A 19,393-nucleotide genomic window follows, 5' to 3' on the forward strand; every position below is an offset into this window, starting at 1 on the left:
AGGTTGAGACCAGGGTTCTTGGGCCCCGAAAAGGTTGGTGACCATAGTGCTCCTCTCATATAGTGGATCTTTGACTAGCATATATAGCAGTATGGTTCTTCAAAACAGCAGAGCGCTCCTGTAATGTAAAGGATTTTTGACTCGCAGGGTAATTAAGGTTAAAGGGAGTTTTATTGTGAAAGTGCAAACCGGAAGCTGTGTTGCCAACACACTTGTTGAGCCCTATCAAATGAAAGTGAGCGCTTGAAATTGCAAAGAACGCGCAGTTAAAGATTGACAAGCAGTTTGACTGCGTCTTTCCACCAAATTGAGCAGCATATGTAATTTTGGAAAGAGAAGAACCCAAACAGGCTCACCCCCAATCGATCCGGACCTTAACCAGAGTTAGTCCGTCATGTCTGGTGAAGTGGGTCCTCCGGCGCAGCAGCAGCTGAAGTCCGCCGGAGAGTCATCATCATCCCCCCCGGAGGAGGAGACGTGCCGGGCTCTCGTGCTCACCGGCTACGGAGGCTACGACAAAGTCAAGCTGCAGGTGAAAGCCTTCAAGAAGCCCGCGCTGCAGCCCGGAGAGGTCTTGGTTCGGGTGCAGGCGTGCGGGCTCAACTTCGCCGAGCTGATGGGCAGGCAGGGACTGTACGAGCCGCTGCCCGCCCCGCCTGTCACTCTGGGCATGGAGGCCTCGGGAGTCATCGAAGCTGTCGGAGGAGACGTGAAGGACCGCAAAGTGAGTAATACAAAGTCATTATTATTACATTATTACACCATGTGGCGTCTTTTTACGCATTTTCTAACGGTTTGCATAGCTTTATTATTATTATTATATATATTTTTTATATCTACTCCACTCGACTGACAATTTTTGTGTACTGAAATGTATTTCCTATTTTTATTTTTTACTTCCAAGGGACAAGTTTGTAGAAGTTTTATTGGACGTCAGGTTTTTATTAATCACGCAACCCTTTTTCTTCAATGAAGCGGTCTTGCGTTGTGCGCATGCGCACAAGATAGCGCACTTAAAAAATGTGATGTTTTATGGTAAATGCCTGAGACTTGGCTAAACTTCATAAAGAGGTTAAATTATTAGGCTGACAGACTAAAATGTTTTCTTTTATTCTCCTCTCTGTCCATACTAAAACTTTTAGTAACACTTTAGTATGGGGAACATATTCACCATTAATTAGTTGCTTATTAATATGCAAATTAGTAACATATTGGCTCCTAATTAGTCATTATTAAGTACTTATTAATGCCTTATTCTGTGTGGCCTTATTATACAACCAGTAAGTCATTAACTAAGAATCATCCCTCAATAAGTTTAGGGTATTTAGAATATGTTCCCTATAGTGTCCAAGTAACTCTAAATTAAGTATTTGTTACTTAGATAATGTTCCCCATACTACCAAACTTTCTTTTATAAGTGTTATTATTTGTTGCCATTATTTCCTGGCTAATCCTCACCTGACCTTTCTCCCTGAGCAGGAACACATCTAAGTGATGATAGTATTTAAGTCATAATGTAATCGAGGCCTTGAGGCTGATCAAAGTCAATCTTCCTGAGTCTTTATCTGGAGTAATAAAAATACTGTATCTGGTCGAGCTGCTTGGTATAGCTCCAGACATGGATTCCAGGGATTAGACATAGCCCAACTCTTGCCGTTCGGTGTTTGTGTGCTTTTTGTCAGGCCATCTTGGTTTCCAAAGAAGCACGTTATGTGAAGCAGATGTGTTGTGTCAACACGCCAGCTGTAATTTGTCCGGCCTTGTTTCAGAGTCTCCAAAATGTCCTCTTTGAAAATGGGCCTTTTTGTTATTCATCTCTCCCGGGGAACTTACGTCAGCCTTCCTGCAATCACCTCTCGTTTATTTCGTGGTCATTTGCCAGGTCAAATGAAGCCTTCCAAATAGCTCCAAATTAATGTGTTTTTTTCCGAGGTGGAATATACTGCAAGACGTTGTGCAACATTCCAGACCAGGCTATTGCTTTAGCTTTAGAGGTCCCCTAATGTGTAAAGGACATTCTAACATATGTCTATGGACAACAAACGTGAGAAAAATCGATCATCTCCCTCACTTGTTGTTATATTTTTGAGAAAAGACAATTGACTTCGAATGTCTTGAGTTTTGATGAAAAAACTATTTTCTCATAGACAGGAAACATGATCCATATACAAACCCTGTTTCCATATGAGTTGGGAAATTGTGTTAGATGTAAATATAAACGGAATACAATGATTTGCAAATCAATTTCAACCCATATTTAGTTGAATATGCTACAAAGACAACATATTTGATGTTCAAACTGATAAACTTTTTTTTTTTTTGCAAATAATCATTAACTTTAGAATTTGATGCCAGCAACACGTGGCAAAGAAGTTGGGAAAGGTGGCAATAAATACTGATAAAGTTCAGGAATGCTCATCAAACACTTATTTGGAACATCCCACAGGTGAACAGGCAAATTGGGAACAGGTGGGTGCCATGATTGGGTATAAAAGTAGATTCCATGAAATGCTCAGTCATTCACAAACAAGGATGGGGCGAGGGTCACCACTTTGTCAACAAATAGGTGAGCAAATTGTTGAACAGTTTAAGAAAAACCTTTCTCAACCAGCTATTGCAAGAAATTTAGGGATTTCACCATCTACGGTCCGAAATATCATCAAAGGGTTCAGAGAATCTGGAGAAATCACTGCACATAAGCAGCTAAGCCCGTGATCTTCGATCCCTCAGACTGTACTGAATCAACAAGCGACATCAGTGTGTAAAGGATATCACCACATGGGCTCAGGAACACTTCAGAAACCCGCTGTCAGTAACTACAGTTGGTCGCTACATCTGTAAGTGCAAGTTAAAACTCTCCTATGCAAGGCGAAAACCGTTTATCAACAACACCCAGAAACGCAGTCGGCTTCGCTGCGCCTGAGCTCATCTAAGATGGACTGATACAAAGTGGAAAAGTGTTCTGTGGTCTGACGAGTCCACATTTCAAATTGTTTTTGGAAACTGTGGACGTCGTGTCCTCCGGACCAAAGAGGAAAAGAACCATCCGGATTGTTATAGGCGCAAAGTGTAAAAGGCAGCATCTGTGATGGTGTGGGGGTGTATTAGTGCCCAAGGCATGGGTAACTTACACATCTGTGAAGGCGCCATTAATGCTGAAAGGTACATACAGGTTTTGGAGCAACATATGTTGCCATCCAAGCAACGTTACCATGGACGCCCCTGCTTATTTCAGCAAGACAATGCCAAGCCTCGAGTTACATCAACGTGGCTTCATAGTAAAAGAGTGCGGGTTATAGACTGGCCTGCCTATAGTCCAGACCTGTCTCCTATTGAAAATGTGTGGCGCATTATGAAGCCTAAAATACCACAACGGAGACCCCCGGACTGTTGAACAACTTAAGCTGTACATCAAGCAAGAATGGGAAAGAATTCCACTTGAGAAGCTTAAAAATGTGTCTCCTCAGTTCCCAAACGTTTACTGAGTGTTGTTAAAAGAAAAGGTGATGTAACACAGTGGTGAACATGCCCTTTCCCAACTACTTTGGCACGTGTTGCAGCCATGAAATTCTAAGTTAATTATTATTTGCAAAAAAATATAAAGTTTATGAGTTTGAACATCAAATATATTCTCTTTGTAGTGCATTCAATTGAATATGGGTTGAAAATGGTTTTCAAATTGTTAGGAAGTGGTGGAGTGGATCTCAAGGATGCAGAGACGTGTTGTGTACAATTGTTCTTCCTTTTATTTAGGAGGAAGCACAAAGTAACAAAACAAAGGCGATGGTGGTAAACACAACAAAACACACCATGTAAAAAACTACTAAGAGAGATAACACACAAAACTAAAAGCGCTAGACAAGGCTAGGAAAAATACTTCATGAAAGAAGTTAATATAAGGACAAAGTACAAACTAAAAACGCTAGACAAGGCTAGGAAAAATACTTCATGAAAGAAGTTAATATAAGGACAAAGTACAAACTAAAAACGCTAGACAAGGCTAGGAAAAATACAGGCAAACCTTAGATGAATGGCACACGACGAACTAGTGAGTTCTCTGGCAAGATCAACAGGTTTGCAAGCAGTGACAAAGTTCCGGCGCTCACAGGCCGTCAGCAGCCAGGTTAAATAGGCTGCTTCTAATCTAAGTCAGGTGTGTGCTGCTGCCTTGCGCCAGCTGCACTCCATACTGTGGACGAGAGAGAGAGTGAACATGGTGTGCAGACAACAACAGAAATGAGCAAGGAAATTTCAGATTACCACACAAATCATTGTATTCCGTTTATATTTACGTCTAACACAATTTCCCAACTCATACGGAAACAGGGTTTGTACAAAACCCGAAACTAGTGAAGTTGGCACGTTGTTTAATTCGTAAATAAAAACAGAATACAATGATTTGCAAATCCTTTTCAACTAATATTCAATTGCATAGACTGCAAAGACAAGATATTTAATGTTCAAACTGAGAAACGTAATTTTTTTTTGCAAATAATCATTAACTTAGAATTTAATGGCAGCAACACATTGCATAACAGTTGGCACAGGGGCATTTTTACCACTGTGTTACATGGCCTTTCCTTTTAACAACACTCAGTAAACGTTTGGGAACTGAGTAGACCAATTTTTGAAGCTTTTCAGATGGAATTCTTTCCTTTCTTGCTTGATGTACAGCTTAAGTTGTTCAACAGTTTGGGGTCTCCATTGTGGTATTTTACACTACATATTGCGCCACACATTTTCAATGGGAGACAGGTCTGGACTACTGGCAGGCCAGTCTAGTACCAACACTCTTTTACTATGAAGCCACGTTGTTATAACACGTGGCTTGGCATTGTCTTGCTGAAATAAGCAGGGGCGTCCATGATAACGTTGCTTGGATGGCAGCATATGTTGCTCCACAACATGATGTACCTTTCAGCATTAATGGTGCCTTCACAGATGTGTAAGTTACCCATGTCTTGGGCACTAATACACCCCCATACCATCACAGATGCTGGCTTTTCAACTTTGCGCCTATAACAAACCGGATGGTTCTTTTCCTCTTTGTTCCAGAGGACACAACGTCCACAGTTTCCAAAAACAATTTGAAATGTGGACTCGTCAGACCACTTTGCATCAGTCCATCTTAGAAGAGCTCGGATAAATGGCTTTGGCTTTGCACAGTAGAGTTTTAACTTGCACTTACAGATGTAGCGACCAACTGTAGTTACTGACAGTGGTTTTCTGAAGTATTCCTGAGCCCACGTGGTGATATCCTTTACATACTGATGTCGCTTTTTGATGCAGTACCGCCTGAGGGATCGAAGGTCTGTAAGATCATTGCTTACGTGCAGTGATTTCTCCAGATTCTCTGAACCTTTTGATGATATTACGGACCGTAAATGGTGAAATCCCTAAATTTCTTGCAATAGCTTGTTGCAAAATGTTGTTCATAAACTGTTGGACAATTTGCTCACGCATTTGTTCACAAAGTTGTGACCCTCGCCCCATCCTTGTTTGTGAATGACTGAACACTTAATGGAAGCTGCTTTTAGACCCAATCATGGCACCCACCTGTTCCCAATTAGTCTGTTCACCTGTGGGATGTTCCAAATAAGTGTTTGATGAGCATTCCTCAACTTTCTCAGTCTTTTTCGCCACTTGTGCCAGCTTTTTTGAAACATGTTGCAGGCATCAAATTCCAAATGAGCTATTATTTGTAAAAAAAAAAAAATTTTGCAGTCTATTCAATTGAATATAGGTTGAAAAGGAAATTATTGTATTCTGTTTTTATTTACCATTTACACAACATGCCAACTTCACTGCTTTTGAGTTTTGTAGATGACCCTGATGTGTATACATATAGCTCACATAGCTATGCTCATGTTTAGTTCCTCCTGTTTCACTCTTTAATCTTACCTGGTTGTGATAGAAAGCGTCTAAAACTGATGCCGTTCATATGTCGACCACTTTGTCGAAAAAAGGCTTCGCTATACATCTTTAAATAAAGCCCTGTTAACGATCTGTCAGCTACAGATGTGGAAACTGTAAGTTTGATTATGTTTTGCTTCAGCAAATAGGCTAAACTAGCATGATGTGGCAGTTGAACTATGAACGTAATGTTAGCATGTTGCTAACAAAGCTACGCTAGTGTTGCTGACGTTTAGTTCCTACTGTTACACTCTTTAGTCTTACATTGTTGTATGTGATAAATACATACATATATATGTCACCCACTTTGTTTGAACAAACCAAAAAGGCTTCGCCACACATCTTAAAATAAAACTGCCAACAATATGTCAGTTAGCTACAAACATGCTTGCTGTAAGTTGGATTATTTGCGTGATGTCGCCGTAGAAATGGGGGCGTTATGTTAGCATATAGCTGACATAGCTATGCGAGTGTTGCTAACATTTATTTCCACTGTTCCGCTTCTTAATGTTACGTTGTTGTATGTCATATATGGCATCTATTGCGTTGGACGAGTGCAGAGTTACAGTGTGTATGCAAACAAGTCAAAGGGCTGCTTTGTTATAAATACAAAAGAACTAGGCTTCGCTACACATCTTAAAATAAAGCTGGACCAACTTGCGTGTATTTTAGTTGTAATCTGAATCTGCCCCCTATCCCCTTATCCAGGTGGGGGATCGTGTCATCATATTAAGCCGCTGCGGCGCGTGGCAGGAATTCGTGGTGGTGCCCGCCAGTCGAGCCTTCCCCATGCCCGAGTCCATGAGCTTCGAGGAGGGCGCCGCCATCCCCATCAACTACATGACGGCGTACATGATGCTATTTGAGATGGCCAACCTCAAGCCGGGCAAGAGTGTGCTGGTCCACATGGCTGCAGGTAACGCAGTGGTTCTCAAACTTTTTTTGTCATCCCCCACTTTGGACAAGGGGGAGTTTTCAAGCCCCACCTGCCCCCATCGCCCCAACAGAGCGCTAATGCCAAGCTTTAACATTTTCAAATTTATTGAACATCAAGTTGTATACATTCAAACTCAATAACATAAAATAACATTAAGTTCAATAATAAATAAAATAACTGTGCAGCTGTGGTATAACTTGCATCAAGTTCAATAATAAATAAAACAAAAGTGTTATAACTTGCATCAAGTTCAATAATAAATCAAAAAAAGTGTTATAACTTGCATCACGTTCAATAATAAATCAAATAAAAGTGTTATAACTTGCATCAAGTTCAATAACAAATCAAATAACTTGCATCAAGTTCAATAATAAATCAAAAAAAGTGTTATAACTTGCATCAAGTTCAATAATAAATAAAACAAAAGTGTTATAACTTGCATCAAGTTCAATAATAAATCAAAAAAAGTGTTATAACTTGCATCACGTTCAATAATAAATCAAATAAAAGTGTTATAACTTGCATCAAGTTCAATAACAAATCAAATAACTTGCATCAAGTTCAATAATAAATCAAAAAAAGTGTTATAACTTGCATCAAGTTCAATAATAAATAAAACAAAAGTGTTATAACTTGCATCAAGTTCAATAATAAATCAAAAAAAGTGTTATAACTTGCATCAAGTTCAATAATAAATAAAACAAAAGTGTTATAACTTGCATCAAGTTCAATAATAAATCAAAAAAAGTGTTATAACTTGCATCAAGTTCAATAATAAATCAAATAACTTGCATCAAGTTCAATAATAAATACAATAAAAGTGCCACTTTGCAATCTTTGCAACAAAAAAAAGGAGGAGCTATGCATTTGCAAGACAGGGCAAGTGACAGCACTTTCCCCCAGGAGAGCCACCTTGCTTCACTGTGAAACAGCACGGCTGTATGATCAGCTCCCATTTCCTCACACAGTGCAGAGAACAGTCGCGCTTTCAGTGGTCGTGTTTTGATCAAATTTACCGCGCTCACAACATCTGTTAAAACCTCATTGAGTTCGGGGCTGAGCTGCCTTGACGCGAGTGCTTCCCGGTGAATGACACAGTGTGTGCCCGTCAGATTTTTGTTTCTCTGCAGGCGCTGGCTCTGGCTCGACAACCTTTGAGGTTCGAGTCACAAATGTATATATTTGTGTAATTGTGATCCACACATTAGCCTGCTACCCTTCCGCGCGAAAGTTTGTTCCATTTAGCCCCGCCCCCATTAGTTACTGTTGCTATGTCTGTCAAACTTTCGCTCGTACCGAGAAATATAAAGCCTACAGTAAAAATAAGTACCGGTAATTTCCATTTATTTATATAGAGGATTTCACAGACAGAATCACAAAGTGATTTACAGTGTGTATAGAAAATGAAAGCATAGTAAAAAAAATAATCTAAGAATATAATAATTAAAAAAAAAAAAATTTAAAGTGAAATTTCCTCCCGTTCCTCGCGCCCCACCTGTCATGTCTCTATTCCCCACCAGTGGGGAATAGAGACACTTTGAGAAACGCTGAGGTAACGGGTTAAACATGACACAGCGTTGCCAGGCAACCTCGGGTTTTCGCTGCCATAACTGATAGTGATTAATAGGTAGCTCGTAGATCGTTAGGTGCTGCCAATGTTTTGTTTGTCATTAAATAAGCCTCTACAATACATGTAACCTTAAATGTGACGCCTGCACTTTTTGACAAAACGTGTTGGGGAGACTGTAATTTACCAAAATCCCCACTATTTTTTTTATTTAAAGCCAAATTTTTGTGTTATGAATGGTTAGAATCAACATTTACACTTTTTCTCTTTATATTAGGGCTGTGAATCTTTGGGCACCACATGACTCGATTCAATTCTTGAGGGTAACGATTCGATTCAGAATTGATTCTCGATTCAACCCGATTCTCGATTCAAAATCACTACATTGGGTGTCAGTTTTTTGATTAACTACATTTCTCCATACAATAGAAGAAACACCACTAATAGATTTGTATATTACTTAAAAGAAAACGGGTTTTGTTTAATAAAATTCTACCCAAACATTTAATAAAGTCCATTTCAAATAAGGCAACTAGAGAACTTTTTTTCTAAAGTAAAGCTGTGCAGCAGATATGGACATCTCCATCAACAAAATAATTTGCCTGAGTGGTTGGATAGGACAGATTAAAAAAAAAAAAAAATCGATTTATTTATTTATTTATTTTAATCGATAAAGAATCGTTACACAAAAGAATCGCGATTCATTTGAATTTTTTTTTTTTTACACTCCTACTTTATGTCATGCTTTTTTGCTATATTTTTAAAAACATTTTTTAGCATTTTATCAAATTTACAAAATATATAACATCCATTCATCCATTTTCTACCGCTTGTCCCTTTTGGGGTCGCGGGGGGTGCTGGAGCCGATCTCAGTTGCATTCGGGCATATTACCAATAATACCAATACAAATATATATATATATATATATATATATATATATATATATATATATATATATATATATATATATATATATATATATATATATATATATATACGTATATGTGTGTGTGTATATATGTATATATATATATATGTGTGTGCGTGTGTGTATGTATGTGTGTATATATAGATAATGTTTATGTATATGTATATATATGTTTATATACAGTATATGTATGTGTGTGTATATATATATATATATATATATATATATATATATATATATATATATATACGTATGTATGTATGTATGTGTATATATGTATATGTTTATATATGTATGTATGTATATATATATATACATATACATATATGTGTGTATATATGTATATATATGTTTAAATATGTGTGTGTATATATATATATATACACATGTATATAGGAATGTGTGTATATATATGTATATATTTGTGTGTCTATGTGTGTCTATATATATATATATATATATATATATATACATTTGTGTGTCTATATATATGTATATGTGTATGTATATGTATGTCTATATATATGTATATATATTTATTTATTTTTTTTCAAAAGTACCAGTATCTTCACCATACCTAGTTGTCCAAATTAGCTTAACGTGCAAACGTCCCATTTACATATGATGATGATGATGATGATAATGATGAATTAAAAGTAATTAAACACCTTTAAATAAATGAACTAATCAAATAAATATACATTTACAATTTGCTGAAATCAAATTCAAATTGCATTTATTCTCCTGAAATATTGTTAACTTATACCTCGTACTACGAATAAAAAACAATGGTACCTGCAAACATTTTAGAAGTAGTACTTGGCTAAAGAAGAAGGACAAGTATTGCAGTGCTACACTGGTGTTCCGTCCTTTTGCGTATACAACATACTGTATGAGAAACGCAAGAAGATGCCCAATGGGATATTTTGTGGTTGTTTACTCAAGTCCTTGTGTTTGCACATGCCCAGGTGGCGTAGGCATTGCTGCCACCCAGCTGTGTCAGATGGTGCCCGACGTGACCGTCTTTGGCACAGCGTCGGCCTCCAAACACGATATCATCGCAGAGGTTGGCGTGACTCACCCCATCGACTATCACACCAAAGACTACGTGGAGGAAATTGGTAAAATCAGCCCCAAAGGTGAGTGGCTGCTATCTTTTATTTATTCATATCTATATTCAGATATAAAAGTTTCCCCAAAAGTGCTTAAATCTTCTGGAGAAATGCCATACAATAAAGTGTGCCGTAAATATAGTTCTAGCACCAAAATTACTATATATTAAAAAAAAATAAAAAAAAGTAACAGTGTTTTTAATACCATATACATTTTTTATCATAATGATTAAATATCAATTCATATTTTCATGTAACAATTCATTGTAATTATGAACAAACTAAAATTTGTTTTTATGCTAATATCAACTATGATAGGCAAATGTTTAGAAATATTAATTGATTTTTTCATATAATGCATCGTAAAAACTGTGAATACAATTTAATTGATGTTTTACACCAATATCAACTACGATAAGCACATTCTTTTTTAAATATTTTTATACAGTTCATAGTAAAAAAACTATAAATACATTTTTTGTTAATATTTGTATACCAGTATCAACTGTTGCTAAAAAAAAAAGTATTTATATTTTAACATAATTCATAATAAAAAGTAGAAATAAAACATTTTAAGACTATTTTTTATATCAACTATGTTAAGCAAATCTAATTTAAACAAATATTTATATTTTTATAATTCATACTAAAAACTATGAATAGAGAATTATGTTAATATTTTCATGCCAATATCTTTTATGATAAACAAATGTTATTAAACAATACACATTCATATTTAGAAGTAAAAACAATAAATACAATCTTTTAATTTTTTTCACCAATATCAACTTTTACTACAAAAAAATGAGTTCATATTTTAAAATAAGTCATTGTAAAAACTATAAATTAAACATTTAAATATTTGTAAATCGATATCAACTATGATAAGCAAATTAAATTTTAATAGTTACTCATATTTTTGCATAGTTCTGAGTAAAAAAGAATGTTGTTGATATTATTATACCAATATCCACTTTGATAAGAAAAGGTTATTAATAAATACTCATTCATATTTTTTAGATAAATCAAACTGAAAACTATGAATAACGTGTTTTAATATTTTTCAGCAATATAACTGTTTATTAAACTACTCATTCATATTTTCAAATGAATTATAATAAAACCTATAAATACAAAAAATTATTTTATTTTCATACAAATGATATGAAAACACATTAATTCATAATTTAAAATTATTCACAGCACAAACAAGAAGGCAAGGAAAAGCACATACAGTAAAAAAAATAATTATATACCAAGATGAGCAGTAAAATATACAGTGGGAACGGAAAGTATTCAGACCCCTTTAAATGTTTCACTCTTTGTTTCATTGCAGCCATTTGCTAAATTAAAAAAAAAAAATTTAGTTTCTCATTAATGTACACAGACAGAAAAAAAACAGAAATGGAGGAATGTTTGCAAATTTATTTTTTTTTAAATATAAAAATCACATGTAGTATTCACAGCCTTTGCTCAACACTTAGTTGATGCACCTTTAGCAGCAATTAAAGCCTCAAGTTTTTTTTAAATGATGCCACACGTTTAGCACACCTATCTTTGGGCAGTTTTGCCCATTTCTCTTTTCAGCACCTCTCAAGCTTCATCAGGTTGGATGAGAAGTATTGATTTTCATCCAGGATGTTTCTGTTCATTGCTGCATTCATCTTAGTCTCGTCAGGGAGGTGACCAAGAACCCGATGGTCACTCTTTTAGAACTGCAGCATTCCTCTGTAATTGCTGCCAAAGTTGCATCAACAAAGTATTGTGCAAAGGGTCTGAAGACTGATGTACATGAGATTTTTGCGTTTTTTATTTTTAAAACATTTGCAAAAATGTCTGCATTTCTGTTTTTTTTTGTCAAGATGGGGTGCTAACAAGAAATAAAGGGAACTTTTTTAGATTTTAGCACATGGCTGCAATGAAAAAAAGAGTGGAAGATTTAAAGTGTTCTGAATACTTTCCCTCCTTTCTGTAACAATGCATTCAGTCTGTACACTAAATGTCATTTATGTTGACAACCATTATTTCAAGAAAAAGTCAAATAATTATTAGGCGAAAAAAATCCATAAAAATAAAAAATGAAATGTACCAGAATGCAATGTGCTAAATAACCTTACATTGTATCACATAATAAAAGAAAAAAATAGATAAATGAGGCTTTTTTCATTGTTTTCTTGGTTCTATGTGCAGGAGTGGACATCGTCTTGGACCCGCTGGGTGGTTCTGACACACAGAAGGGCTTCAACTTGTTAAAACCTTTGGGTTCTCTCATCGTGTTTGGTAAAACTCACTTAAATTACTTTAACATCTACTGTGTAACTACTGTATGTACTACGTCATGTCATGTGTTATGCCAGGTGCTGCCAACTGTGTGACGGGCCAGAAGAGGAGCCTGCTGGCCATGATGAAGACGTGGTACAACCAGCTGTCCATCAACACGATGAAGCTGATGCAGACCAACAAGGCCGTGTGCGGCTTCCACCTGAGCTACATGGACGACGGCCACATTCAGGACGCCATGGCCTCCCTGCTGGAGCTCTACAGGCAGGGCAAGATCAAGCCTCACATCGACTCCTGCTACCACTTTGAGGAGGTACCTTGAACACACTAATTCTTAGTTTACCAAGATAACAATGTAGTTAACAAAAGCAACAATAATAATATAATAATAATATTAATAATTACTATTATTATAATAATAATAATAATAATAATAATGTTTGTAGTTTTAGAATTTGATCACTACAACCCCTGGCAAAAATGATGGAATCAGCACACTTGGAGGATGTTCATTCAGTTGTTTAATTTTGTAGAAGAAAAACCACATACAGACATGACACAAAATATAGTAATCACAAAAGGAAATAATCCAATTAAAAAACACATGGTCACAATTATAACAAATATATAACTAAATATATTTTTGTACAACCAGTGTAAAATTGTTTGATTTTAAAACACACTACTGTTTAGTATTTGGAGACAGTGTTTTAAACACTTCCATTAAGTTTTAGAACAGAAACTAAATTAAAATATGTATAAATATTGGTAGTGAAAAAGATGACTGTATAAAATATCAACATATAAATCTGAAAAGTGACATTGAAAAACACATACTAGTATTGTTTTTAATAATATATATTTGTTTAGAATATTTTATTAGATATTGATGGATATATGTACATATATATCATATTAATAATAATATATTAAAGTACTAATTAATAGAGATGTCCGATAATATCGGCCTACCGATATTATCGGCCGATAAATGCTTTAAAATGTAATATCGGAAATTATCGGTATCGTTTTTTTTATTATCGGTATCGTTTTTTTGTTTGGTATTTTTGTGTGTGTTTTTTTAATTAAATCCACATAAAAAACACAAGATGCACTTACAATTAGTGCACCAACCCAAAAAACCTCCCTCCCCCATTTACACTCATTCACACTCATTCACACAAATGGGTTGTTTCTTTCTGTTATTAATATTCTGGTTCCTACATTATATATCAATATATATCAATACAGTCTGCAAGGGATACAGTCCGTAAGCACACATGATTGTGCGTGCTGCTGGTCCACTAATAGTACTAACCTTTAACAGTTAATTTTACTCATTTTCATTAATTACTAGTTTCTATGTAACTGTTTTTATATTGTTTTAATTTCTTTTTTATTCAAGAAATTTTTTTTAATTTATTTATCTTATTTTATTTTTTTAAAAAGGATCTTATCTTCACCATACCTGGTTGTCAAAATTAGGCATAATAATGTGTTAATTCCACGACTGTATATATCAGTATCGGTTGATATCGGTATCGGTAATTAAGAGTTGGACAATATCGGAATATCGGCAAAAAAGCCATTATCGGACATATATATATATTGATCAGTGTCAGTACAGCTATTACTAAAAAAACGCACAAATTCCTTTTCACTGTCAAACTATAATGACAGTGTTTTGTCTCCATACATGTCATTGAACATTTTCCCATTTTTCATTTTTTAATATCTCAGAATCGACCAAAAAATGCATCTGCTTCTTGAATTTAGACCAATTTCTGACATTTAATAGTGTCGATAAAACTTCAGTTCACAAACATGGCCGCGAGATAGCCAGCGTTTTCAGGAATTCTGAAACTACTGAGTCGCCAGCTAGCTAGGTTAGCCTAGCAATTTAAGGACGAGCGTGGTTCTACTAAGTAAAAGTTACATTTAAAGAAAAACTATTTTTAATTTACAGTTATGATAAATATACAATTTACAACTAAATGTCTTTATTAAAGAGTTCCGACACGGCGTACATTTTATGCTAAGCTAACAAACACGTCACTGGGGCTAGCTGGATAGCATTAGCCTTGTTATAAAAGACTGATCGCAGTATAACAATATACATTATTTTATGTATATTGTGTGTAGAGAAATATTAAATCGATCAGAAACCACTTAAACTGTGAAAAAAGCTAAATATGTACGTTATTACAGCTAATTTTCCCGATGTCGGCGAATTCACCTCACTGTTTTGGCTCATTTTGTTCACAAACTTCTATTGGTACTAACCAACCAAGATTAAATACTTGTATCACTCCATTCTTGGACATTTTTTCCCAACTTAAGTTGAATATTACCATAAACTTTCCTATTGATGCATCTATATAATTAACTAAATAGCCAAAAATGCATTTACAGCATGTTGTTTTCAGTTTATTTTGTGCTGCCCTCAAGTGGCCAAATTGAGTAATGTATTGTTGTTTTTTTTGCTCTGCTCTGTGCTCAGGTTGCAGATGCAATGAGGCGAATGCACGAGCGCCAAAATATTGGCAAGGTCATCCTTCTCCCTCAGCCTAAAAAGCAGAATGAGAAGATGACGTCCAGCTCCGAGCCAGAAGGGAAGAAATAACACGAACAAGGGATTGAGTAAGACGGTTTTGTAGAATTGTATTTTTCTACAAATTCTTATTTGACAGTATTTTTAAACCTTTTTGAAGAAAAATATATAGTGCAATATTAAACAATCAAGCCTTCATATTGCTACATTGCTAATTTCTTGAATGTATTCCACTTATACAAAATGGCAGCTGCAAGGCAGGCACTACTTCTAATGCTGCAGCTCTCTTGTAATAAATATCATTGTAATATCCAAACATAACCAGCTGCACAGTGTGGTCATTAATCGGTTAAATCAATGCAAAAGTCAGGAATGTTGTGCTTCTTGCCTGTTTTTGTGCCAAAGTTCGCCAACATCACTCTGGATAATTGCACAAAACAAAGAGTCGGAATTTCCTGCCTTGGCAAACACTCTTCTCTTGGGGAAAAAATGTCATTTATTGTAGTTTCCGTATAAAGGCAACTTCCTTTTACTGCTTTATAACTATGGCACATGATATGTTGTACCTTTTTTTTTAAACGATTTTAGATGATGTTGGATTATCCCACCATTAAAACATTGAATTTATCTTTTTCGTATCATGAAAAAAAATGTTTTTTTTATATATTTCTACAGAGCCAGAACACTGCCATTAAGTTTTAGAACAGAAACTAAATAAAAATATGTATAAATATTGGTACTGAAAAAGATGACAGTATAAAATATTCAAATATAAACATTGAAAAACACATATTAGTATTTTTTTCAATATGTGTGTTAAGAATATTTTATATAATATATATGTATATAAATATCATATTAATAATAATAGTACTAATTAATATTAATTATCAATAATTGTACTTATTGTATATTTTATATATATATATATATATATATATATATATATATATATATATATATATATATATATATATATATATATAAAATATACAATAAGTATATATATATATATATATATATATATATATATATATATATATGTATATATATGTATATGTGTGTGAGTGTGTGTGTATATAAATGTACAAAAATATATATAATTATGAAAAAATATAAATACAGTACAGGCCAAAAGTTTGGACACACCTTCTCATTCAATGAGTTTTCTTTATTTTCATGACTATTTACATTGTAGATTGTCACTGAAGGCATCAAAACTATGAATGAACACATGTGGAGTTATGTACTTAACAAAAAAAGGTGAAATAACTGAAAACATGTTTTATATTCTAGTTCCTTCAAAATAGCCACCCTTTGCTCTGATTACTGTTTTGCACACTCTTGGCATTCTCTCGATGAGCTTCAAGAGGTAGTCACCTGAAAGGGTTTTCACTTCACATTGTTTTGATGCCTTCAGTGACAATCTACAATGTAAATAGTCATGAAAATAAAGAAAAGGTATTGAAATGAGAAGGTGTGTCCAAACGTTTTGCCTGTACTGAGTATATGTATATATATATATATATATATATATATATATATATATATATATATATATATATATATATATATATATATATATATATATATATATATATATATATATATATATATATATATATTGATCAGTGTCAGTACAACTATTACTAAAAATGCACAAATTAATTTTCACTGTCAAAATATAGTGACAGTGTTTTATCTCCATTCATGTCATTGAACATTTTCACATTTTAATATCTCAGAATGGAGCAAAAAAAATGCATCTGCTTCTTGAACCAATTTCTGACATTTAATAGTGTCGATAAAACTGCAGTTCATAAATGTGGCCGCTAGATAGCGCAGCTGCGCTTTTAATTTAGTCAGCAGTAAGTGAAACTTTGCAACTGGAGGCAATGACAAGTGCTGATGCAAAAACAAGCAATGTCTACTTCTACTCCTGTAATACTCTGTTAAAACACTGCATTAGTATACAGTCTATCCATTCATCCATCCATTTTCTACCGCTTGTCCCTTTCGAGGTCACGGGGGGTGCTGGAGCCTATCCAGAAAGTATTTACAGTGATTCACTTTTTTTTTTTTACACATTTTCTATGTTACAGGCTTATTGTAAAATGGAATTACGTCATTTTTTATTGTACATGAAGACATATGTACATCGGATTTATGTTTATAGAAAACACTTAAAAAAAATCATAGTAAACATTATAATATTTCATTTTTTCACATGTATTATTTTATTTGCAATGTCTCTATTATATGTATGCTTTTTTGGATTGTACTGTTTGTATTTTAACCATGTGAAGCTCTTTGTGAGCTCCCACTGTGAGAAGTGCTATATAAATAAGATTGTACTTACAGTTACTTACCTATGAGGTGTTTAGAAACACATCTGCGGTCCTCTCCAAGGTTTCTCATTGTCATCCCACTGGGTTGAGTTTTTCCTTGCCCTGATGTGGGACCTGAACCGAGGATGTCGTTGTGGCTTGTGCAGCCCTTTGAGACACTTGTGATTTAGGGCTATATAAATAAACATTGATTGATTGACATTGAACGAATGTGTTGTTTACAGGAATAAATATTTTACCCTATACATATATAAATAAACAGTAATGAAATACAAAACCATGTCAGTCTGTAAATAAATAAATAAATTAAAAATGTAAAAAAAAAAAAAACATACTGTACATCAGTGTTTTTCAACCTTTTTTGAGCCAAGGCACATTTTTTTGCGTTGAAAAAATGCGGAGGCACACCACCAGCAGAAATCATTAAAAAACGAAACTCAGTTGACAGTAAAAAAATCGTTGTCACAATTGTTGGATATGACTTTAAACCATAACCAAGCATGCATCAATAAAGCTCTTGTCTCAAAGTAGGTGTACTGTCACCACCTGTCACATCACGCCCTGACTTATTTTGAGTTTTCTGCTGTTTTCCTGTGTGTAGTGTTTTACTTCTTGTCTTGCGCTCCTATTTTGATGGCTTTTTCTCTTTTTTTGGTATTTTCCTGTAGCAGTTTCATGTCTTCCTTTGAGCGATATTTCCCGCATCTACTTTGTTTTTGCAATCAAGAATATTTTAGTTGTTTTTATTCTTCTTTGTGGGGACATTATTGATTGTCATGTCATGTTCGGATGTACATTGTGGACGCCGTCTTTGCTCCACAGTAAGTCTTTGCTGTCCTCCAGCATTCTGTTTTTGTTTACTTTGTAGCCAGTTCCGTTTTAGTTTTGTTTTGCATAGCCTGCTCTAAGCTTCAATGCCTTTTCTTAGGGGCACTCACCTTTTGTTTAGTTTTGGTTTAAGCGTTAGATACCTTTTTATCTGCACCCTGCCTCCCGCTCTTTCCGACATCTACCTACTGCCACCTACTGATATGGAAGAGTATTACACGGTTACTCTGTTGAGCTCTAGACAGCACTGACCAGTCAACAACAACACATCATTTGCAGACTATTCTTACTGGTTTGCAAAAAAATATTTTTAACCCAAATAGGTGAAATTAGATACTCTCCCACGGCCATACTTGCCAACCCTCCCGGATTTTCCGGGAGACTCCCGAAATTCAGCGCCTCTCCCGAAAACCTCCCGGGACAAATTTTCTCCCGAAAATCTCCCGAAATTCAGGCGGACCTGGAGGCCACGCCCCCCTCCAGCAATGTTGTTATTGAGTTGGAGGCAATAAACAGGCGAGGGAATGAAGTACGTCTCTTTACTGTAGACTTCAGAACAGACTCACACACTTGACGTCAGGTGCGCAACACCACGTAAATCGTTAGCCAACCAAAAAAATAACCCCAGTACGCTATAGCCAACATTCACCAGGAGATGGCAACAGACAAACATAGATCACTCTACTACATTCTTCCCCTTTTAGAAATGTAGAAGTTACTCAAAATAAATAAACAACCCAACCAAAAAATGCAGCAGCTCAATCAAAAAACTGTACTTAAGCCAGTTAGTACTGAACTCTTAACCCTCATTTGTAAACAATAACATGCTTATTATACAAACAGTATTTGTACATCTTTAACACAGATTTTTATACTGTCTTCAGAGATTCCGTTTTTTTGGTGGTACTCGAAACCTTTCTGGGTACCT

At 35.0% G+C, this 19,393-nt stretch overlaps 1 protein-coding gene across 1 annotated transcript; it reads left to right on the forward strand.

The window, feature by feature from the left end:
* Positions 1–227: 227 nt before the first annotated feature.
* LOC133610037 (synaptic vesicle membrane protein VAT-1 homolog) lies at positions 228–15,610 on the forward strand. Its single transcript, XM_061966100.2, has 6 exons — positions 228–724; positions 6,622–6,829; positions 10,315–10,485; positions 12,649–12,738; positions 12,816–13,051; positions 15,239–15,610. The coding sequence occupies exons 1-6, from the start codon at positions 395–397 to the stop codon at positions 15,359–15,361; spliced, it is 1,158 nt and encodes a 385-aa protein (XP_061822084.1). The 5' UTR covers positions 228–394; the 3' UTR covers positions 15,362–15,610.
* The last annotated feature ends 3,783 nt before the right edge of the window (positions 15,611–19,393 follow it).

This window comes from Nerophis lumbriciformis, linkage group LG11, assembly GCF_033978685.3.
Source record: "Nerophis lumbriciformis linkage group LG11, RoL_Nlum_v2.1, whole genome shotgun sequence".
In the NCBI taxonomy this organism is placed as follows: Eukaryota; Metazoa; Chordata; class Actinopteri; order Syngnathiformes; family Syngnathidae; genus Nerophis; species Nerophis lumbriciformis.

Coding starts and splice junctions, on each gene's coding strand:
- LOC133610037 (XM_061966100.2), top strand. CDS start 395: ATGTCTGGTGAAGTGGGTCCTCCGGCGCAGCAGCAGCTGAAGTCCGCC. Junction 725..6,621: donor GAGACGTGAAGGACCGCAAA/GTGAGTAATACA, acceptor CCCCTTATCCAG/GTGGGGGATCGTGTCATCAT. Junction 10,486..12,648: donor TGGTAAAATCAGCCCCAAAG/GTGAGTGGCTGC, acceptor TTCTATGTGCAG/GAGTGGACATCGTCTTGGAC.